Raw genomic sequence first — 21617 nt, 5'->3', positions numbered from 1 at the left:
CCCTGAAGCTGAGCAGAGGCTTAATCAGCAAAAGAGCTGCCAGGCTTTCCGGAGAAGGCAGTTAAGGGATGGAGCTCAGACCAGGCAGGTTTGCTTTTCAGCATCTGAGCACTGTGACTGCACCCATCCCCTGCAGCCTGTCCACAAGCTCAGGTGGGGGCTGGTTCAGAAGCTTGAAGCAGCCTCTTGATTGCCTCCATGTGCAAAACGGGCGTATAATCTCCTAAGTACCTCTTAATCGGGGACTACAAAAAGCTTTGTAAACACTAACTTAAATTATACAGTTGGACTTAATGATCTTAAGGGCCTTTTCCAACCTAAATGGCTCTGTGATTCTGTCACCTCAGAAATAAGAATGGCTTCATCCTCAATTTAAGAAACAGCTGACCCTAAGGGAAAGAAAAGCGAACACGGCAGCATAGGGCTAGGCTTACAAGAGAACTTTAGGGAAATAGAGCGGAATTCCATTATTTTGCAGCGATATCTGTACTCAGACACACAGACCCAAGAACTAGCAGTCAGAGCGGTCAGATTCTTTTTTCTACATATAGGCTGTGATGTCTGTTTGAATTGCAAGATTCTTGTGTGCTGAGCAGATCTAAGATGAAGGTAAATTGGCCTCAGTGTGCAGTTAGTCATTTCCTGTCATGCTTTAATGTTTGAATTCTAGTGTACTGGATATGACCTTTATTTTGTGGGGCAAAGAGATTTTGAAACACTACTGCTGGAGCCCTGGGTTTGTGCGGTTGGATAAGCAGTAAGGCATTTGTATGGCTATGGGCCAGCTTTGCTGGGTTACACGGGCATAAATCAATTCAGTCCAAAATTAAACTTTCTTTACTAGATTATAAGCCTCACAACATGCTTATTCTTCGGGAGTCCCTTTTTCTTTCTGTAATAGTCAGGGCATTATAAAGTTCTCTCTGGGATTCTGCATTTGGAAGATTTAGACCACCCAAGGCTCTGTGCAAGACTTCTGTCTTTTGAGTTTGGGGCATGGATGCGTTTGATCTTTGTGCTCATATGTTTGTTTCTGGAGAATACTGACTTCATGTGGGGGGCTCTGTACCTCGTGTGAGGTTGTAGTTGCAGTGATGTGTGATGTTAAGAGGCTGTAGCACACAGAACAAGAAAACATGTGCTACGACAGGCAGGTAACGTGAAGTACCTTATCTACTAATTTGTAGTTTCGTGTACATGTATATATACTTATACTCTCTTTGTGACTTTCTTGACAAAACTTCATCCAGTTATGGTCCCCTCCCACCACCTCTTCTTGTTCATCACTTCATAATGACACGGGCAAAGAAGGTTCACAGGTAAATTACACCATTTAGAAGCAGCGAGTGTTTTACCCCCCAAATTAACCTCTGCCTAGACCTGGTGTGAAACCTGGGGCCTTGGAGGCCAGCCAGCGCCCATTAAGCTGTTTTTTATGGTTGATGACTATCTTCAGGGTTTGCATTGTGTTCTTGCATTACTGTTTGTTGCCAGTATGACGATGGTTAATGTATAGTCTGCTCAATATGTCTGAAAGGTCTATTCAGCCCTGTGCGAGCAACGAGTTCCTTGTTCTTGCCCAATTTTCTAGTTGAAAGAGGAAAACTAAGAGAATTCGTGGATTTGACGTTGGCAGACCCTCGTGATGAGATTTGTCAAGCACCCACTAGCTGATGGCAGTTTCGCCAGGGCTGTTGAGGCTGAGACACCACAAGCAGGTGTGAATCGTCTGTGTTGCCGTGGTGGGGATGTCGTGTGAGCTGGTGGTGCAGTCTGGCGCTGGCAGCGCTGCCCGGGCTGGTGTTACACCTACTGCCTGTCACAAGCGAGGAAAGCCCGGAGGTTGTGTGTACTGGCAGCGTGCATGCCAGTGTTTTTGATATCAGTGTTCCCGTAATTGAATGGGAATGTGTCCTTCTCTCTAGTCACCCCATTAACGTGCTTGAGAGGAGCAGGAGTTCAGAAAGCGATTGCACGCCTGTTCCTTGTTCCTTTTTAAGAATTGATACGAGCAGCCGTTTCCCTGGACTGTGACTCCCGCTCCTCCGATCGCGCTGAAGTTCCTGCGATCAGTCATGCTCCCTGAAACTTGGCTCCAGCATCTTTCTTCCTATTATGGTCACCTTGGCCATGCCAGCAGCTGCTGCCCTGCAGCCGGTTCGACGCTTTGGTAGCAGGCTGGCGTGGTGCAAGCCGCTGCCAGCAGGCTCCTGCGTGGTCAGCCCCGCACGTGGCAGGGGAAGGTACCTGCGACCTAGAGCTTGGGCCAGGCTGTCTCTGTCTTCTCCCAGACCTCTTCAGAAACCAGCCAGAATCTCCTCTGGCACATTTGTAAGCCACAGGTTTCTTAACCATCTGGTGAAAGTGACTTGATATGGCTGGGGAGAAGTTTCTGGTGTGTTTGTATCTTACTCCTCTGCTCTTGGACTTCCTCCTTCAGTTAAATGGTCTGTTTGAACCGTGACAGGTCCAAACTGCCCAAGTGGTTTTAATTCCTGACTTCCTGTTGAGTGTGCAAAATTTGCTTACTTTGTGTATATCTTATGCAAAAGATTAACAGCTGATCTCTTGAGCAAACATTCAGTTTTAATGTCAGCAGAATGACACAGGCTGCTTGTTCTGAATGCGTTGCAACAGTTCCACTGCTGTTATCTGTGCCCTCCATCCAAGCTGCCCTCTGCAGAGGGAGGGTTTTGTTCAGAACCTGAAACAGTTAATTAACCCTTACAGGTGTGCAGTAATAATTTTTTAACTCTGAAATAGTTCTCTTCTTTCCTCCTGGGCAGAGTTTTTCGTGTTATGGCTGCACAGTAGGGACTCTTAAGCTTCTTTCTCTGTCAATTAACTGTCCCTAAAGAAAGTAAGCCTAGAGCAAGGGCTGAACTGGCTGTTGCCTTTCTCCTTGTCAGCCTGCACGCTGCTGTCCCTCTGCTGGGGCTTTGGAAGGTAGGTAGGCACATTGGAGACGGGCACCCACGGGAAGCCTGGCATTTCTCACTGGTGGTGTTGGACTAGATCTTCTGTTTGTCTTCCTCCAAACCCCATATCTTCACGCTCACCATGTGGATGGTTCAGCTCACAGCTGGATTCAGGAGGCCTGTTCAGATAAGAAGGATATGGGGAGGAAAGGGACAGAAGTAGCTGAAAACCAGATGCAAAGGAAGGTCTTTGCCACAAGAAATTACAGTTCAAATCTCAGATGGGTAAACCTGCCTCATTTTCCACTGTAACATGGAAAATCAGATTCCCCTGCAACTGCAGCCTCATTAAAAAGCGATTCTTTCTTTAAAGGGTAGAGAAGGGACAAAAGTCCCAGTGTGCACAAATACTGGCTTAGAGCTGTGTCCTGTTACCTTGTATGGGGATGCTGCCTTGTGGGAGCTGGACTTAGTAGCAGCACGTTTTCCTTTCACATTGGAAAAGTTTTATCTTTCCTTATGTAGGAGAAAGAATGAAGAATTTAGTACTAGAGGAAGGAAGGCCTATGAACTCAGTGGGGTTCTGAAACCAGAGCAGCATTTTGGAGCTCCTTAGGACCCTGAACTTCCCGACAGCCCCACATCCCCAGTCCACAGGCAGGACCACTCATGGCCAGGGGGTGCTGAGGTTTCTTGCAGACCGAGCCATGTCTACTGGCGAGTCTGCAGGACGAAGCTATTTCCGTGTGTGGAGAGCTGACTCTGTGTACTGTCTCTCTAGGGTTTGTTGGCTTGCCTGAGAAACCTGGCCAATGATTCATGGTAATCCAGAAAATTTGAATTAAACTTTAAAAAAATCATTGCTGCTTTCCAGATCTTTTGAATATATCTAGTCTGGCCGAATTCAGCAGGTACTTAAGACCAGGCACCAGAGGTCATTTTCCTCCCAAAATCAGCATTGCTGGTGTTTACAAGAAAGCATGCAAGTGAGCCTGGCCTCCTGGAGATGCATCCCATCACCACCTCCTCTGTAGAATAGTGCTGATATAGAAAATAAGTATTAGCGTACACATTGTGCCATGTCACTAATGTTTAAAGTGATAAAGATGCTTCCTGTCTCTCATCCTGTGTGTGAGGCAAGGGCACCTCTTACGGCACTTGCAGAGTTGGGCTTTGTCTCTGTTAGGTCCTCCAGTGCTCTCATTGCGCTTGTAACCTCACTCTTCAGCCTCTTCTCTCTGTGGGAAGCTGCTTTTGGGTAGGACTGGGCTCCTTGTACCTGCCCTCAGCAGCACCCTCCTGGAACCCTTTTGCTCCATGCAGGCAGTGCTGTGTGCGAAGGCACTGCTCGCCTTTGGCATGCCTGCGACTCTGCCTGCACTGCCAGGACCTCATGTGAGCTCAGCCCAGCAGTGGTGGCCGTGCCCTGCACTGCAGCCATTTGCCATTGCTCACCTTGGGCCAGGTGTGATGTCTGTGTCACAGATGTACAAACAGTGCAGGGCACCTCTGGGCAGGTTATGGGCTGGCATCAGCTGAGATTTTCTGAATTTAAGGGTAAGATTGGACATCTGTGGTACACTTGATCTTTTAGGACTATCTTGATCTATATGCAGAGCTGTCAGGAGGAGTCCATGCAATGTGGTTTCGTTCTTTGGATCGAGGGCACCTCAGAGATCCCTTCTGAACGTTAGGAAACCCTTAAATTGCCATTCTAAGACTATTAAAGTCGTGCAACGATCCAGGTCTACCTTGTGATTTGTCAGATGCTTTAACAGTTTCTGCTACTTCTTCCTTTCAAAAGTTGTGGCCATTTGCAGGAAGCTGCCTACTTTGCTGAGCAAGGGTGATTCTGACAGCACTTACTTCACTTGAAATGCAGGGTGTTTCCTTACAACTGTGCCAACCATGTTGCTAAATGTGTCGCAGAGCCCAGAGCAGCCCATGACTGCTCCGGGCAGGAGGATGATCTGCCCGTGCTTGGGGATATGACTGCGGTGCAGCTTCTCAGGACGTGCACAGGTGTAAGCACAATGTCCCAGTGCTGCAGGTGGGGGCTGCGTGGCTGTACACCCAGCCGATTCACTTGCCTCCTGCCTCCGAGGCTGACTGTAAGAACCAGATTTCCCCTGCGTGTTCAAGGAATGACCTGCAGCATCCTCCCGTTGTGCTGGTGAGGGGGGAGCTGCCAGGTGAGCTCTGTGGCTGAGCCGATGGTCCCTGTGAGGACCTTCATACTGGAGGCTGCCGAGCTGTCGGTGGGGAGGCTGGGGCAGGACGGCAGCTCGGAGGTGAGCTCCATGGGCAGGAAGTGACTCAGTGGTGCTGGGAGCAGGCGGGTGCTTGATGCAACACAGCTCCTGAGGGTGTTGGGTGCAGGCTGGGTCTGGTTGGGTTACCCTGATGAAACACTCAGCCCCTTTCTGGAAAGCTGCCTCCAGCCTCTGGCCCCAAAGCAGGATCTCCTTTAACAACAGATGGAGGATGTTCCCACTGTGCCAGGTCTGCAGCCGCGCTCGTGGCTTTGGGAGCAGAGCGAGAGGGTGCAGGCAGGGGCAGTGGTGTGAAGAGGTGCAGAGAAGCCCACATTGTCCCCAGGGAGCTGGCTGCTCTGCCCCCGGAGAGCCCAGGCTGGCCGTGCCATGCAGGGACCCCAGGCGCATCCGCAGATGCTGGTCAGGAAACATGGACTGAAAATGCTCCCAGAGTAACGGAGGAGCTGGAGCTGCTCCTCAGAGCAAGCAGCTGGTTTCCCTTTTTAGGGTTGGTAGCAGGCAGAAACAATTTCATGCAGATTCCGGGACCCATAATGGTTCTGGAAAGCCAACAGGAACAAAAAGCGTTGTTCTCCTCTTCTGACTGGGAAGCACGTTGAGGATGGTCTTCCAACCCCTTGTCCCTGGGTGGTTTCATCCTTACCTGGGGAAAGCTCACCTCTCCCGGCGAGGCTGTGCTTGCTTTTCTACATTTCTGTTTAGGTGTGAACTGCAACTGCCACAAGCGTGCTCAGAGCAGCCCAGGGAAGGTGAGAATAGGCAGGAACCTGACAGACCATCAAAGGCAGGTCTATTCCTGTGTCCTGGAAAGATGAAGTGTTTCCCTAGGAATAGCCATATGGGTTGCTCTAGGATCACTTCGTGGAGCAGCTGGTTGTGAGCTGACAACGAAAAACAAACTGGTGTGAAGTTACATGGGGTTATAGGTTCACCATATACATGAGACCTCTCGCTGAAGCAGTTCCTTGTAGCAGGAGTCGTCTCAAGAGGCTGGTTAAGCTCTGAAGTGCTTGTGTGCAGCAGAAAGCCGGGCTGTGGACAGTCTGTGCTGCCTCCTTTGCATAATAGGTCCCCGGTTTATCAACACTAGAATTAATGTAGTAATCTCCTGGGCTGTTGCTAAGCCATCTGCTGCAGTTGCTGTGGACAATGACACCGGGGTGGTGTTAGGTGCATGTTACTCTCTAATTAGAAAGTGGACTCTGATGTGTGTCCTTGACAAATTGCTGACCTTTCTCATACATGAAGCTATTCTGAGCTCAGTTCCAGACTGATCAGATTTGCATCCTGGAGCACTTTAAATGTTGTTTGCAAGAGAAGCTCTTGTTCCCAAAACTGTTCATGGGTACAGGAGAGGAACTGAACTTCCCTTCCTCCCTGAGCACAACTATCTGTCGAAGGGAAAGGGTCGGCAGCTGGCAGGCATAGATCTGTTGTTTGGTTTTGCCCTCAGAAGGCCAGCGAGACAGCTGAGAGAACACCCCACATCCAGCTCCACCATCCCCACGGACAAGGGACCTGCCTCAGTGAGCCTTGTCCCACAGGGACCGCAGCCACCTGGTAATGGGCGAGCAAACACTCCTTTGCAACTGGAATCCCATCATTTTAGGGCAACACCTTGTTTAGGATTTGAAGGTGTTACTTACATCAGCCTAGCGCGCACCTAATGTTTACAGGGTGGTGCAGTCTGCAGAGTATGAGCACGTGCTAATTAGCACGCATAGTGACTGCCTATATTGTGCCTTCTAAATCTGAGCCTCAATTAAAGGGTTTTTTTTAACGCATTTTAAAACTTCACCTCCTTTCTTCAAGAACAGAGGCAATTTCCAGGTTCCCCATTACAAAGACAGCAATAATTGTGGGCTTTTGTATGATTTAGTTTACTCTGTTTCTTTTGTCTCATCTTCCTTTTCTCCATGAACTTGGTCTCCAGCAGTGCCATACCCTCAGGGACGAAGATGCAGAGTTTACTCTGGCGTTGCACAGGGCTCTGCCACCCCTCCCCAGCACTGCCTGTGAGACCAGAACAAAGCCAGCAAACAGCTTATCTAATGCAAATAATCCTGAGCAAACTTCCTGGGCCCGTTCTTTTTTCTGTGGAAGAGGCAGCGCAGTCTGATCCCGTATGCTGTCATAGCAGCCTGGGCTGCGTGATGCTCCTGGGACTTGCTCCGCTGGCCGCCCGTCTGGCTGCTAGCCCGCTCTGGCTGGCAGAGAGCAGGAGCCTGGCTGGCCCAGCAGGCACAGGAGGACTTTGGGGAGAACCTGCTGAAAGCGGAGGCAAGCACGGCACGCTGCTTTAGGGTCTTCCTGGGTCCATCATTTTCAGAGGGTTTATATGGTTTTCATTTCCCCTTCGGCGGTTGCTGCGTGACGCGCACCTGCAGCACAAGTAGCGCTGCGCAGCACCCACGGCCCGCAGCTCCAGCCGGGGCGAGCCCGGTGGGCTCAGGAGTGGGAGAGGAGGGCTGGCACTGCCAGGGGCCTGGGTGGCAAACACCAGCTGGGATTGAAATGTTCCTGTTGCTTTATTTTATTATTTTTTTTTAATCCCTCTTTCGGTCATGGTGATAGCTCAGCTGCCCCAGGGGAGCAGGGCTTGCTCTGGCCCCGAGCGCTCGCTCTGGCGCTGGTGCTCGCACCCCGTAGCTGTGTGGTTTGCTGGCACTGGGTCCTGAGGGGGCACGTGGGGCCGGGGGACAGCGCACACTCTGGGCAGCAGCACCTGCCCTGTTGGGGTGCCTTGTGGTTGAGGGGGGCGAGAGCCCCCAGCAGTCTGTGGTGGGTTGATCCTGCCCACCTCCTGCCCCTACCACACGGCAAAATGCTGCCCCTTGTTTTGAGTTTGGGGACCGGGGCTCACAGAGGGGCAGGGGCAGCAGCAGCGCTCGAGAGGCTGAGTCCATGTCACCGGTAAAACCCAAAGCTTCTCCATTCCAGTTGTTTTTCCTTCCCTCCTGTTTTCTGCTGTCCTCTGACCCGGGTTACAGGACCCCAGAGATAAAGTGCAGCCCATTGAGCAAACATGGCAGCTCCCTGCTCTGGCGGTATCGTGCTCCCGGGGCAGGAGTGCTAATTAGAGGCCCTTTTATTACAGACACACCTTGGAAAGTTCCCTTCAACAGGGCTGGGAGGAGGAGGGTTATTAATTTGATTTGTCATTCTTTGCCAGAGAGAAAGGTCCCGGGTGGCTTCAGGGAGCGAAGGCGTGTGGGGTGGCAGAGGGGGAGGTGGTGGGTGAGCAGCGGCCAGGAGCCGTGCGGGGTGCTGGGGGCACGGGAGCCGCTGTCCAGTCGGGTGAGCACCTCGTGAGGTGCCCCAGAGGAAGGGGGTGCTGGGGGGCCAGCCCAGGCTGGGGGCAGAGCAGTGGCAGCGGGCTCAGTTTGGCACCCTGGCACCCATCCAGCCCCCCTGTGCCAGCCACCCCGAGCGCCTGCCTCGTCTCCAGTAACAGACTGGAAATTGCCTGGCCCAGCCCGCAGCCGGTCTGGGGCTGCTGGCTGGGGCTCCAGAGGCCAGGCTGAGCAGAGCGGTGGCCCCAAGGCCGTGCTGCTCGCAGGGACACGCCACAGAGCCGCAGCCGCACGCACCAGCCTGCCGTGCTGGAGGGCACAGAGCGGTCAGCAGAGCAGGCAACGGCCGGGGCGGCAGCTGGGTAACGAGAGTGTCTGAAAAGGGACTTTGTTCCCCCTCTGTGGGTCACGTAGCCATGTGGGAACACTGGATTTATTCACCGGCAACCCTATCGGCACATACCAGGCTTGACAACAGCTGGGAGCTGTGTGGCTTGACCAAGAATAGCCCTGGGAAGCTCAGGGCCCTGAGTCAGAGCTGTCTGGATCCGCTCCTGCCCTGGAGGCTGCCTTCGGCATACGGGAGGCGCCGGGGCAGGGGGGCACAGGGGGGAGCCCCTGCCCCACGAAGTGCTAAACTGTCGGTTGAGCCATAAGAGCGCTTTCTGGAGTGGGTGGGTTCATTAAGAAAACTGCAGCGTGCCGCACTCCACAGCTGACTGCTGAGATGTAATTCCATGGGCTTGTCTACACTTGATAGCGACCCGTATTAAAAAAGGGTGTGATTCCGCAAGTGGAAAACTCCATATTTAGGAATAACCAGGTTAAACCAAACAGGAGGAGGATACTCTTGTTCTGGAGTTAGTGCTCTAAAGAAAGGGAAATAGTTCCACAAACCTCTCATCTGAGAGGGAGACGAGGGGCAACAAGAGATGTCTGATCTCCTGCGTGCAAATCCCTGACCCCTCTGTTCCTTGTAAAACCCCCACCCTCACCAGCGCTTTCTCCCTGCAGAGTGTTTGCAGTTAGAGCAACATGTGCAGAAGGGTTTGCTGGGCTGTGGCTGCACAGCCAGGCACAGCACGGGGTGCCTGATTCCTGCTTCCCTGTGGAGCAGCTGCTTTAAAGCTCTGGAGAGGTTCCAGAACCTGGAACGCCGAGAGCCCTATCAGGCAGAGCATCAGCTCAGAGGCCATCAGGAGGGATCTTGCCGTGGGTCCAGGGCCATGCCGGTGGCTGAGCGTGTGTCTCTGAAGGGCTGCTTGGTAGACGGGTCTCTCTCAAAGTGGCTGGCACTCTGATGTGACAGGGGATGTGCGCCCACAGTGTGTGTATGGTCCTGCTTTCAGTGCCAAATCAAAACTTTTCATGCAAAAAAATGCTTTTGGTCATCATAAACGCTTTGCTTCCTGGCAGGGAGGCAGGCAGGGAGAAGCTCAACTGCGTGCTTACGTGCCTAGTTTCTCAGAGTGGTGCCTGAGTGCTCCAACTGTTGAACCTGAGTGTAAACCCGAAGGAAGACTCGTCCCAGGCCCTGAACGTGCGCGGCTGTTCTGGCAGCGCGTACGGGCACAGAGCAGGCGCCGCAGCTCAGGTCTGTGTCCTTCCCTGAGAGCGGCTGTTTGTTGCTCAGCGCAGGGATTTGCGGTCCCTGCCGTCTGGAGGCGGCCGGGCTGTGCGAGGACATCGCAGGCAGCGTAAGCTGATGCTGACCCAGCATCTCCGCTGATCTCGTAGCAGGTGAAGGAGGCCCTCAGACTGGCACCATGACAGAGTGCTTTGACTGCGACAACTGCAAGGAGTCCTTGTATGGGCGCAAGTACATCCAGATGGACAATGGCCCGTACTGCATCCCCTGCTACGATGCCCACTTTGCCAACACCTGTGATGAGTGCAAAGAGCTGATCAGCCACGACTGCAGAGTGAGTACGGGACCCCGCGGCCGGGCAGGGTGGTTCCCTGGGGCGATCAGTCCACTCCTCATCTTGGCTGTTCTCCCCAGGAGCTGTACTACGAGGATCGCCATTACCACGAGCACTGCTTTCGTTGCTTCCGCTGTGACCGTTCTCTGGCCGACGAGCCGTTCACCTGCCAAGGCGAGGAGCTGCTGTGCAATGACTGCTACTGCAGCGAGTTCTCCTCCAAATGCATTGCCTGTGAGAAGACAGTCATGCCAGGTAGGAACAGGCAGACTTGAGCACTGCAGTTCGTGCCGGGTCCCAGCACCGTCAGCCAGGGCTGCAGGGTCCAACACTAGGGCAGCAAGGAAGAGAACTGAATTTCTGCCCTCCTGCCCCTCTGTCGCTGTACAGAGTGGACTGGACACTGTGCTTGGCTGGCGAGGCAGCAGGATCCCCAGCTGCAATCACCACAGCAGCCCTGTCTTTCTGTTCCCCTTTTTCACGGGGAAGTGAGCTGGGGAGGAGATAACAAAGGGTTTCCTGGGCATTTTCTGGTGTGTGCTGACAAGGAGGGAAGGAATGACTGAAGGTGTGTGAGCGTCTCTGGAGATGGCCTGAGGCAAAGGCGTGTCTTTGCTTGGCCATTCTGGCACCATCTTCAGATGTAGGTTACAACAGGCATCTCTGCCGTGGCCTGTGTGCCAGTGCTGGGAGCATGTTCCTGCAGCCCTCCTCTGGCAGCTGTGGGGTGGGCCTGAGGCCCCTCTCCAGCTGCTGACAGCCCTGCACTGCCACGGGGAGGGCAGGGACAGTGCCAAGTGTGCAGGGCTGCAGTTTATCCTGCACAGCCTCCTGTGTCCCCTGCGTGTGCATGTGCTGCTCCCTCCCATCACTGTGAAGGGCTCTCTCTGCAGGCTCCCGTAAGCTGGAGTACAACGGACAAACCTGGCATGAGCATTGCTTCATATGCAGCAGCTGCCAGCAGCCCATCGGGTCACGATCCTTCATCCCAGACAAGAAGGATTATTACTGTGTCCCCTGTTATGAGAGCAAGTTCGCTCCTCGCTGCACTCGTTGCAAAAAGGTACGTCTGGCCTGACAGCCCGAAGCCCCTGAGTTCTGTGACCTCAGTCCCGTCTGAGCCCCCCCAGAGAAGGGGTCAGGCAGCAGCACCCCAGCCAGCTGCTGGTCATGCGCTGCAGCCCCTTTCCCCATGCCTGTGTGTCACCAGTGTGGGGTCTCTTCCTGCAGACCCTGACCAAGGGAGGAGTGACTTACCGGGATGAGCCATGGCACAAGGAGTGTTTCGTCTGCACAGGCTGCAAGACGCCCCTGGCTGGCCAGCAGTTCACCTCCCAGGATGACAACCCATACTGTATCAAGTGCTTTGGGAACCTCTATGCCAAGAAGTGCAGCGCCTGCACGAAGCCCATCACAGGTGAGCGGAACGGCCCTGGTTATGGGGCGCTTCTGCAGGGCGAGGCATGACCTACGCCCTCTGCTTCCAGACATGCAGTGACTTCTCCAGGGGAGGTTGCCCTCGTGTGACCCAGGCCCATACGATGCTCGTACACATCCCCACCATACAGGCTTGCTCAAGTGTCTCCAGGCACTTCAGGCCTCCCGGGGACAAACGCTGGGGAGTGCAAGGTGCCCTCAGGCATGTCCCCTGCAGAAACAACTGCGGCTGCTTTCCAAGGACCCCCCTGAGGGAGGATCTCTTTGTTGCGGTGGTCCTAGGGCCACTTCTGTCCCTTCGCCTGCATCTTTCAAAGCGGTGAACTGCGCCCCTTGGGAGGAGTTCCCTCTGCCTAGCGGTAAAGGCTCCCAAAACAACCCCTCACAGCATGATCTCATGTCTCTAGCTTGCCGTGGGGCTGGTTGCCGGGTCCCGCGGAAAGATTGCTCACAGACTGGGAAAGCCAGAGACTTCCAGCCACAGCGGAAGCAGCTGCTGCTGCAGGGGAGTCTGGACCTGTCGTACCTGCCTAAGACAGGGGAAGCAGGGGGTCCTTTTCTGCAGAAACCCTTGAGAGGGTCTTCCCTCCTTCTTGTCCTCCCCCACTTGACCTTTCCATTTGCAACTCGTGTCTTGCTGCTGGGAAGGCAGGCAAAGCCGTGAATCAGCTGGTGACTCAGAGGATGACTCTGGCTGAGGACAGGGCAGCTCATGGGCACCCTGCTTCCCGTCTGCTCCTTATCAGTTTGGCGCAGTCCCGGGGAGAAGCGGGTCACAGCCCACAAGTCCAGCCACTGCCGGCAGAGGAAGGAAGCTGCCCGTGGAGCCTCTGCAGGAGCCTGGGCTGGTGGCAGGACAGCTCTTCCCAGGATTTCACTAGCACTGTCCTTTGGAAGAGCTGCTCCTGGCAGCCCCCTCATTCGCTGTGATGATGCAGCTCCACTCCCTGCTTCCCTCTGGGGGGAAAATGGTGATTCTGGTCCGAGAATCTCAACCCTGCAAAATCTGGTGTGAAATCATTTTGGTCCTCTTCTCCCCACAAGAGTGGAGATTGGTATTTCACATGTATTTGATGCTGGGGGGGGTCTGGGTGCCACGGTGCAGTGCTCCGTGTGAAGACCTGACTTGGAGATGAGCAGGCAAAGACTCGGTCTGTGCGGGAGGCTCGTCCCAGTTTCCCCAGGGGTTCTAATGCTGCACTCTGTCCCTCCTGTAGGCTTTGGCGGTGGTAAATACGTCTCCTTTGAGGACCGTCACTGGCACCATAATTGCTTTAACTGTGCCCGCTGCAACACCTCGCTGGTCGGGAAAGGCTTCATCCCTGACAACGATGAGATCCTGTGCCGCGACTGCAGCAGCGACCTATGAGCCTCTAAGGACACCGTGGGGCAGGGGCTTTCTCTATTCTTCAGGGTCTTTGTGCCAGACACCCCAACAACATCTCAGGGCAGGGCACGAGGCACAGGAGATGGGGGCTGACCCCAAACCACGGTGTGTGCAGGGGATTCCTGTGTCCCTCCCTGAAGGCTAGAGTACGCTATGCTATGGCTCTGTGCAGAGTCAAAGCTAAATAAAGTTGAAAAAGGAGCTTCAAGACCCCCCATAATTTACTCTTTCCTTTTGCTTCCTGTCTGACCAGGCACGAGCTAAGCCCAGGGCCCCAGCCAAGCAAAGGGCAGTCGCAGCAGCTTCAGCATTGGGCTGCTGGACCTGCACGCTGGCAGCATGTATTTGCTCCCCCTGGCACAGTGCTGACTTTTCTCTTTTGCCCATGTGCTTCCCTTGCTCTGTGTGATACAAGGCAGCAGCAGCTCCTGGTCCGTGCAGCTTGGCCGTGCTGGCCTGTGTAGCGGCTGGCTTTGCAGCACAGCCTTTCCGTACGTGCGGCTGGTCTGTGGCGACCTGGGCATGAAGGGCTCTCTGCCCCTTTTGGGGACACCAGGCTGGAGTGTGGCCAAGAAGAGCATATGTCCTGCCTGATGGGATCCACCTCTGGATTTCTGTAGCCACGTCACCGTTTGTGGGCCAGACCCTTTGCTCTGCACATCTCCGTAGAGGTGCTCTCACTCAGATGTGGATGAGGAGCTCAAATCACTCGCAGGTACGGGGCGTTCTGTCCCCATGCTCCCCAACTCCCTGCCCCGTTCTTGTCCATCTGTGCTCCGATCTCCCACAGCTGCCCCTGCGTGTCTGAGCTGGAGCCTGGTGGCTGTCGGCCCACTGGTGGTCCCCCCTGTGATGTGCCTGGCTGAGGCCCAGAGAAGGGTGTGCTGAAGGCTGAGAGCACCGAGGGCTTCGTTCCTGCTCCATCCCTCCCACGGGGAGCCATGGGACAGGAGCTGCCTTCCCGAGGCGGTCGGAAGAGCCTCCATTATTTCGGGGAGGGGAGTGCTGCCCACAGGAAGGGAGGGTCTGCGGGAGCACAGGAGGTCGGCTGAGGGGGGCGTTCAGGGTGTCCACAACTTGCTCCTGCCAAGGCTGTCCCCTGCCACTGCGGTGGGCAGGGGGTGGTGGCTCCCCCCAGCCACGCTCCTGCCTCGCTGTGTCCCAGCAAAGCAGAGGTGGCACCTGGGCTGCCCTGAGGAGGGGCTTTGCATCTCCCAAGTCCCTGTGTGGGCAAAATAGAACGTCTTGAGCCATCCCAGACTCACGCGCGAGGGCTGGAGCCGTCCTTGCCCGGGGGCTGAGCCAGCCCTGGGCCCTGCCCGGGCCCCCCCTGCCCTGGCTCTACATCCCTTTCGCTCACCTTGCTGGGGCACTTCTGCTGACCCTGCTTTCCTGCTTAGACGGCCACGTGCTTTTCTGAAAGCATCTTGTGTGGTTTTGTTTTTTTTTTTTCCTTTTGTACTCTTTTGTCATGATATCTGTCATTTTGTAACCAACTGCAGGATGAAGGGGCTAGCCCCCCCCCCCCGCCCCCCCCCAGCTTTACTTAGGAACAGAAAATGTTATGCATGTTGAAGTGTTTTTAACTCTGTATTCAGATCCTTGTTGAACCGTTGTTTGAAAGCTTTGATGCAGGAAAATCAGAGTTTGTGTGTTTGCTATTCTGAGGAGCTTGGAGCAGTCTCTAGAAGGAAGTGTCCTAAACCTCAGCCTCCTGTGTATTTCCTACGGCTTTATATAATAAACCGTTTTAGTGATGCTTGCTCTCATGTGTTTCTCGAACAGCAGGCACAGGGCAGAGTGCTGGCTCAATCGGTGTTGCTGCTCCACTCATCAGACTTGTCCTGGCTCCTAAACCTGCACTGGGGGCGGCCGATCCCCACTGCGCTCGTGCCTCCCCCTCCCCAAGCCACATGCCCAGCATCAGCTGTACCAGCCCCGTGCAGGATGGCAGGGAGCAGCCGCTGCCTCTTGCTGTGGGGCTGCAGCGGGTGCCTGGTGCCAGGGCTGCCTGTCCGTCCGTGCCCGCTGTCTGCCTGGGCTGTCCTGCAGCACGGGGCTGAGCAGGGGTCACACGGGAGCGATGCCGCCGGGCTCAGCAGTAGCCAGGATGCTGCGCTGCTGCGGGAGCTGGTCTGGATCGCTGCGATACTGAATCGTATCCCACTGTGCAGACGAGCTTCCTTCCCCTGCGATACGCACTGCCCGGTCCGCGCACGTAGGCTCTGGGGGGGGAGGTTTGGTGGGGCAGTTGCCGTAGTCTGGAGTCGGGGTAGCAGCACTCTCCTGCTGGCAGCCTTCCCCAAAGCCGTGCGTGCTCGTTACTCACTTTTATCAGCTGGGGAGCCATTTATTCCCCTAACATCTGAAACTATTTTCCACAGATTCCTTTACATTTACTAACAGCTGCCACGACTTCCCCTGGGCTCGCCTGCCCCGGCCCCCAGCACCCCTTCGTGACCCACATGGCAGCTCGGCTCCCGTGGGTGCTGCAGCGGTGGCACCACCGGCACAGCCCACGTGGCACCATGGCACCGGCTCTGTGTGTGCACGTTCCTGGCTCCATCGCAGGCTCCTGCTCTGGCAGCTGACGGGGTTTTTCAAGTGAGATTTTTGTTGCTGTTGCTGCCCTGTGACCTGGGCTCTGGTTTTGCTGCCGCTCTGGCCCTGGAGGTTTCCAGCCAAGCCCGTCCTCAGCAGAAGCACCACAAACCCTTGTTCCTGCTGCGCTGTTTCCAGGGATTAACCACAGAAGGATTCTGTACAAAGGGCCCCCGGGCTCCTCTTGCAGCCAGCCTCCAGAGCCTCACGTTTTTAGCCAAAAAAGGAAACGACCCAGCTGCACGTAGCGCTGGAACATCTGGATTTTATCCCTGTCATGAATGGGTCATGGCTGTGCATGGCCCAGTGCCTGATTTACAGGAGGGGGAGGGTGATGTCATGCACAACCATCCCCCCGAGACTCCCAGAGTGGATCTAAAGCAGTCATGAAAATATTGTTAAGTACAGGCAAACTGGGGGTGGGGGGCAGGGCTGGGCTGCTGCTTGGGGTGAGGTGGGAGCAGGGGAACCGGCCAGGGGGCCAGGGCAGCGCTGGGGGTGTAGAAACAGGCCCCAGCAATAACCACACATGCCCGAGCCGTGCTCGCCTGCTCCACCAGGGTGGGATCGGGGGCTGCATCTGCGGCCCCCACGGGCAGAGCCTGCACTGGCCCCGGCGAGGTGTCCCCAAGGGGCTGCTTGCCCTGCACCAGGGGAAGTGCTGGGCTGGGAGCGGGGCCCTGCCGTGGGCTTGCTGGTGCAGGGATGGGGACAGGGACCCGATGCTCCCTGGTGCCTGGAAGCAGCCTTGTGTCCCAGCCCAGGCCACCAGAAGCATTAGCTCAGCGGTGGCGATGGCTGCTCGCTGCCGGCCGTGCAGCGGTGCCCGCGCCGGGTGCTTCCCCGCTGGAGACCGACGTGGCTGCCCCTGGCTCAGGCTCACCGCAGGCAGCAGCTTGGCTCCCAGGGGTTTGTTCTCTTTCCAGCCAGAGGTTCCCCTGGAGGAAAGCTGTGCCACTGGTGCGTCGGGTACAGCCGTGTGCCGGTGGCCCAGAGTTGACGGGAGCTGCCTGGCTCTGCCTGCTGCTGCCTGCGGCCAGGCGGGAGGGAAGAGCTAACTTAGCTCCCAGCTGGCTGCCGGCACTGGCCCCTTTTCCAGCTGTGGCTGCACACAGGTTCAGGCAGCGCTCAGGTTACTGTGCCGGTGATGTCCGAGCTCCCCAAACCAGGCAGGGACCTGCCCAGGCTGCTCCTGCGTCCCCCTGGGTGACCAGTGGGGAGGCTCAGGCAGGTCCCAGGGCTAGTGGGAGAGCCAGTGCCGAAGGGTGAGCAGCTCTCCCTTGTCCCAGGATCAGGAGGTAGGGATGCAGTTATAGGCAGGCTGAACCCTGCAGGCATCCCGTGGATGCTCCCCCGGGCCTTTTTTCATTGTCCCTTTGTCCCCACCCAGCCAGGGCAGCACCTAGTGAAGGTCACAGGGAGGAGGGGAAGGTGCAGTAGCTCAGCACGAGTATTTTTGCTCCCATAATCCCACTTTTCCTTCCAGAAAAATCACGAGAAATCCCACAGCCACCAGCACAAAGGCTGCTGCTGCAGCAGGAGGCACCGAGGGGCTGCAGGGGCTGCCCCGGCACGGAACATCGCCTCCCGGAGCAACCTTCTCCCACCGGAGCAAGCTTCTCCCGGGTGTGCTGCCATTCCTGGGGTGAGGAGGAGGGAGGCCACGCTCTGGCTGGTCTTGACCCACCTCAACCCTGCTAATGCCAGCGGCCCAAAATAAAGAGGCCATGTGGCTGGATGGGACACTGCTAGGTTTCAACTCTTTCCCTTTCCAGGGATGAAGTTTCATGCAAGGGGAAATGGAAGAACACTAAGTTCAGAATCTTATCTCCGTTTTTATTTTTAGACAGGCATTCATGAGGAAGAAATGACGTACTTTGGGGCAGCCTGTAGTGCAAGAGAGTAATTAAAGACAATATTCTTACCTTCAGTATCATTCTTTCTTCCGTGAATTGGCTTTTCCCAGGGCAGGATCATGTTTGTCTGCCATAATTAGGCCCAATTTTTTTGTTGTTGCTTTTGGCTTAAATAATTTATCATGCTTGGTAGAAAAATATGAATAATTTATTTGCAAGTTAAAATTTAATTATAGCTTTGCACTTGGCAAAGTGGGGGCAAGGCACTGGCATGATCCCTCCTTGGCATGTAGGGTGGATCTGAAGAAGGCAATTAAAATCCAAGTGAAAGTGGAAGGTTGCAGCCACAGTTTCTGTGGGAGGACTTCCACCAGGATCGTGTCACTCAAGCACAGTCATGTTGTTGAAAGCCTGTCAGGCCACAAACGTCTGCACTTCCCAGGTACCAAGGGCAACAGCTCTGAGCCGGGAGAGGCAGCGAGGGTGCGCGCCCAATCCTACAGGCTTGTTTCCTTCAGGCATGTTCCAGTTTGGACTCTGATTCATGATGGGATGAAGCTGCTGGAGCCTGTCACTCCGCCAGCCGCTGGCATGCCACCTGCATGGGCTGGGGAAGGCTTTGTCCCCTGGCTGCCGGGGCACAGGGGCTTCTACCGGGGTGGGTGCAGGGTGCTGGCCATGGGGCTGTGATTGGCGCAGGTGACAGGGACACCCCGCGGTGCCAAGCCTGGGCGGTCCCTCCCTGCCCTGCATCCAGCCCTCCCCTCAGGCCCAGCTGTGGGTGATGTTACAAGCCACATGCTGTGGATAACAACTGTGTCAGGGCTAAGCGAGCCTGCCTGCCTGCGAGCCCCCGTCCGTCCGGCTCCCTGGGGCTCAGGAGGTTTCTCAGGAAGCCACGGTGGCGGCAGGCCTGCAGGTAGCTCAGAGTCACGGCACCCTCTGCCTCGGCGCCCAGCGCCCGGCGCTGCATGGGCTGGATGCCCGTGCTGCCCGCCCTGTCCCCAGGCAAGCCCTGCAGAGCGGCGCTCCCCGAAAGGCCGGCCTGCTGGGGCCCTGATGAGGGCTGCCTTCTGCTTCCAGACGGGTCCTAGAACGTGCAGGGTGAATGTTTACTTAAGCAAGCTCATAACCATTTTGATAAGGCTAATTAAAGCCATGACACAGACTTCTAAGTGCACCTTCCTGCTTTCCCTGCCCTTGCTGCGTACGCTGGGCAGCGATGCGGTGGCAGAGGGGAAGGGCGCAGGTCTGCGGGGGCAGCATGTGGGTGCATGGCTGAGGGGTGCTGTGCGGGGTGGAGGTGTTGGTGGGGGTGTTGTCTGCATGCCCCACGCTTGCACGCAGCGTAGGGGTGAGTTTCGGAGCAGTGGTCCATGGGTAGGTGGGCTTCAGGCACTCGTGCTGCCAGGCCGAACGCTCTGCCGAGTTTCCAGGAGATGCCGAGGCTGCTTCAGAGTGCACACACGATACTACGGAAAGCAGCCGCTCTAGCAGTGTTCAAAACAGGACTTTTGGATATCTATTTGACTTTTTCCTCTTCCATTCCCCCCTCTCCCACCTTCTGACGCCAGCCCAGCCCCTTCCTACTCCTCGATCGCCCCGAGGCTGCTGTCTGCAGAGATGGGAATGGCTTCAAAAGTGCCTCTTGCCTTCAACTTTGCCTTCACTTTGCTGTTGCTTCTGGGCAGTTGTTGTGCCTCCAAGGCTGGGGCCAGACCTGATCCCAAACCCAGCGGAGCATCTTGGGGCAGCCTGTGCCACCAAGTACAGTCAGTGCTGGGGAGAGCTGCGGGCAGGCCTGGAGGGGCTTGGAAGGCAGCCGCCAGCAGGGCTCCTGCCTGCAGACCCCCCCCCACCATGATGCTGTGCCCGGCGGGGCCAGGCTGGGCTGCTGTGGTGCCAGAGTCCAGCCGCTGCCACAGGGGGACAGGCAGGACTGCTGGCAGGCAGGCTGGGCTGTGCGGTGTCACAGCTCTCCCGGGCAAGAGGCTTCCCCTCCTTTCCCGGCAGCAAGTGCTGCTCACCCACCCCAGCTCTCTGCCGGCCTGGGCAGCACGGAGCCCAGCTGCTTTCATTAAACAGCATTTTCTTGGTGACTGCTAACTATGCAAGTATAATTTAAGCTAATGGCCTCATACAACACGACTCACTCCTTCACTCGGATTTAGACTAGGAAGCGTAAGCAGTTGCCACAGTGGCAACCCTTTTCTCTGCTGAAAGATGTCTGCAGAGGGCCTTGTGCCTGCAGCCAGCCCCGTGCGCGGGGATCCAGCCCTGCTCCTGCCCACAGGGGTCTGCCTGCCCCTTGCTGGGGTCCTCTCTCCAGCCCCTTTTCTCTCTTGACCATCAGACTCGTGTCCCCTCCTGCAGAGCGGACAAACGACTCCAGGGCCTGGCCCTGTGTTGGAGAGCAAGGGGCACCTGTGAGGCAAGGGGGTCCTGAGCACTGCTGCTACCAGTCCCCTACGCCCGGGCTGACACACAGAGGCTCCCAGTGAGACACCCTCTCCCCTGGCCACCGCCCCCGGGAGCCACGCTCTGTGGCGGAGGAGTCCAGCAGCAGAGCGCAGGACGGTCCATGCACACCCACCTGGATGGGGCTCCAGGGTCCCGGCCAGCATGGCCCTGTGGCCTCAGCAGCAAGGGGCACAGGGTGTGCTGCCAGAGCTGGGCCACAGCAGGACACTGAGCCTGTTAATAACAGCGCTTGTGGAAATGGTGGGAAAGGGGGTGCTGGGGAGCTTTGCAAGACCCTCTGCGGCTCCAGTGCCCAGATTCTGTCCAGGTCATGCTGTCGGCACCTTTGGTTTTGTTGTTGCTTTTCCAGCACTTACACAATGATCTGTCTCTCCCTGGCAACAGAAAGACTAGCCACTTGCAGCTGAGGCCACAGAAATGTCAGGGACGTGCTTCAGGGGCCTCCAGCTCCTCAGGCCTCCTCTGATGTGGGCTTTGGCCCGAGCCCTGCCTGCCTACCCTCCTCTGGCCCTGCCGCCATGGCTGCGGCGTGCTGGGTGGCTACCACTGTGGTCTTCAGGCCTGTCATGTCCTCCAGCAGCTGCTCTTGCACTGAGATCCCTCTCCTGCTGGCCTCAGTCCCACTGCTGTTTTCTTCAGCGGGCAGATGGGACAGTAAAAATCGAGCTGCTCCTTTGGGCGCACCGTCAGGCTGCAGCCTGAGCCGTGACGCTGTGCCCAAAGCTGCAGTGCAGGTTATTTGTGCGAGGGGGGAGATGCTGGCAGCAGAACCCCCTTGTCTCCAGCTCCCCATCTGCATCTCTGCTTTCAGATCTCCGCGGGCCCCTCTGCAGCCATGTGGCATCTGTGCAGAGGTGGCACATGCCACCACCATGGCTGAGTGCAGCAGGGCCATGCCAGGGCCACCAGCCGTCACCTCACGCTGCGGCTCTGCCTGGGCAGCTCCCGGTGGCACCGGGCCGGTTTGTCAGAGCCAGGTGGATGCCCCCAGTCTCCGGAGGGTTCCGCTCGGAGCCGCGGGGCTGGCGGGGCCTGGGGGCCGAGCCGGCAGCACGGCCCCGCCGCGCAGCGAGCCAGGCCCGTGCCGGGCCCTGACGCCCGGGGCTCGTCCTGAGGGTGCCCGGCGGGACCGAGAGGAGCCTGAGGCGGCTCCGGGCCGCACGGGCACGGCCAGGCCACAGCCGCCTCCTGCCGGCGGCCCCTTGGCGGCTCCGGCCGAGCCGCTGCCAGCCCCGGTCGTGACACCTCCACCCCGGCACCGGGCACGGCACTGGGCTCCGGGCACTGGGCACCGGGCCTGGCCCCTCCGTCCCGGCATCGGGCACTGGGCACCGGGCCTGGTCACTCCGCTCCGCAGCCGAGCGCCGCCGCCGGGCCGGAACCTCCGCGCCGGGCCGCGGGCCGGGCCGGAACCTTCTGGCGGGACACGAGCCGGGCAGGGGCCTT

General features: G+C 56.7%; 1 protein-coding gene across 7 annotated transcripts in view; it reads left to right on the top strand.

Annotated features, from left to right (window-relative positions):
- FHL3 (four and a half LIM domains 3) overlaps positions 1 to 14991 on the top strand; it is a 30946-nt gene extending 15955 nt beyond the window's left edge. For 3 of the 7 annotated variants that reach the window (XM_080381981.1, XM_080381983.1, XM_080381980.1), the window contains exons 2-6: positions 10225 to 10409; positions 10490 to 10664; positions 11303 to 11472; positions 11640 to 11826; positions 13064 to 14991. In XM_080381981.1, coding sequence (XP_080238107.1) covers positions 10254 to 10409; positions 10490 to 10664; positions 11303 to 11472; positions 11640 to 11826; positions 13064 to 13215 — 840 coding nt within the window. In that variant the 5' untranslated portion in view covers positions 10225 to 10253 and the 3' untranslated portion in view covers positions 13216 to 14991. Of the gene's footprint in view, positions 1 to 9968; positions 10082 to 10224; positions 10410 to 10489; positions 10665 to 11302; positions 11473 to 11639; positions 11827 to 13063 lie in introns of those variants that run through there. The other 4 variants (XM_080381985.1, XM_080381982.1, XM_080381984.1 and 1 more) reach the window with 3 other exon arrangements.
- The last annotated feature ends 6626 nt before the right edge of the window (positions 14992 to 21617 follow it).

Source organism: Falco punctatus, assembly GCF_963210335.1.
Source record: "Falco punctatus genome assembly, chromosome: 3".
Taxonomy (NCBI): Eukaryota; Metazoa; Chordata; class Aves; order Falconiformes; family Falconidae; genus Falco; species Falco punctatus.
Note: the sequence above shows the minus strand (reverse complement) of the source record. Positions and strands in the feature narration are given on the sequence as shown.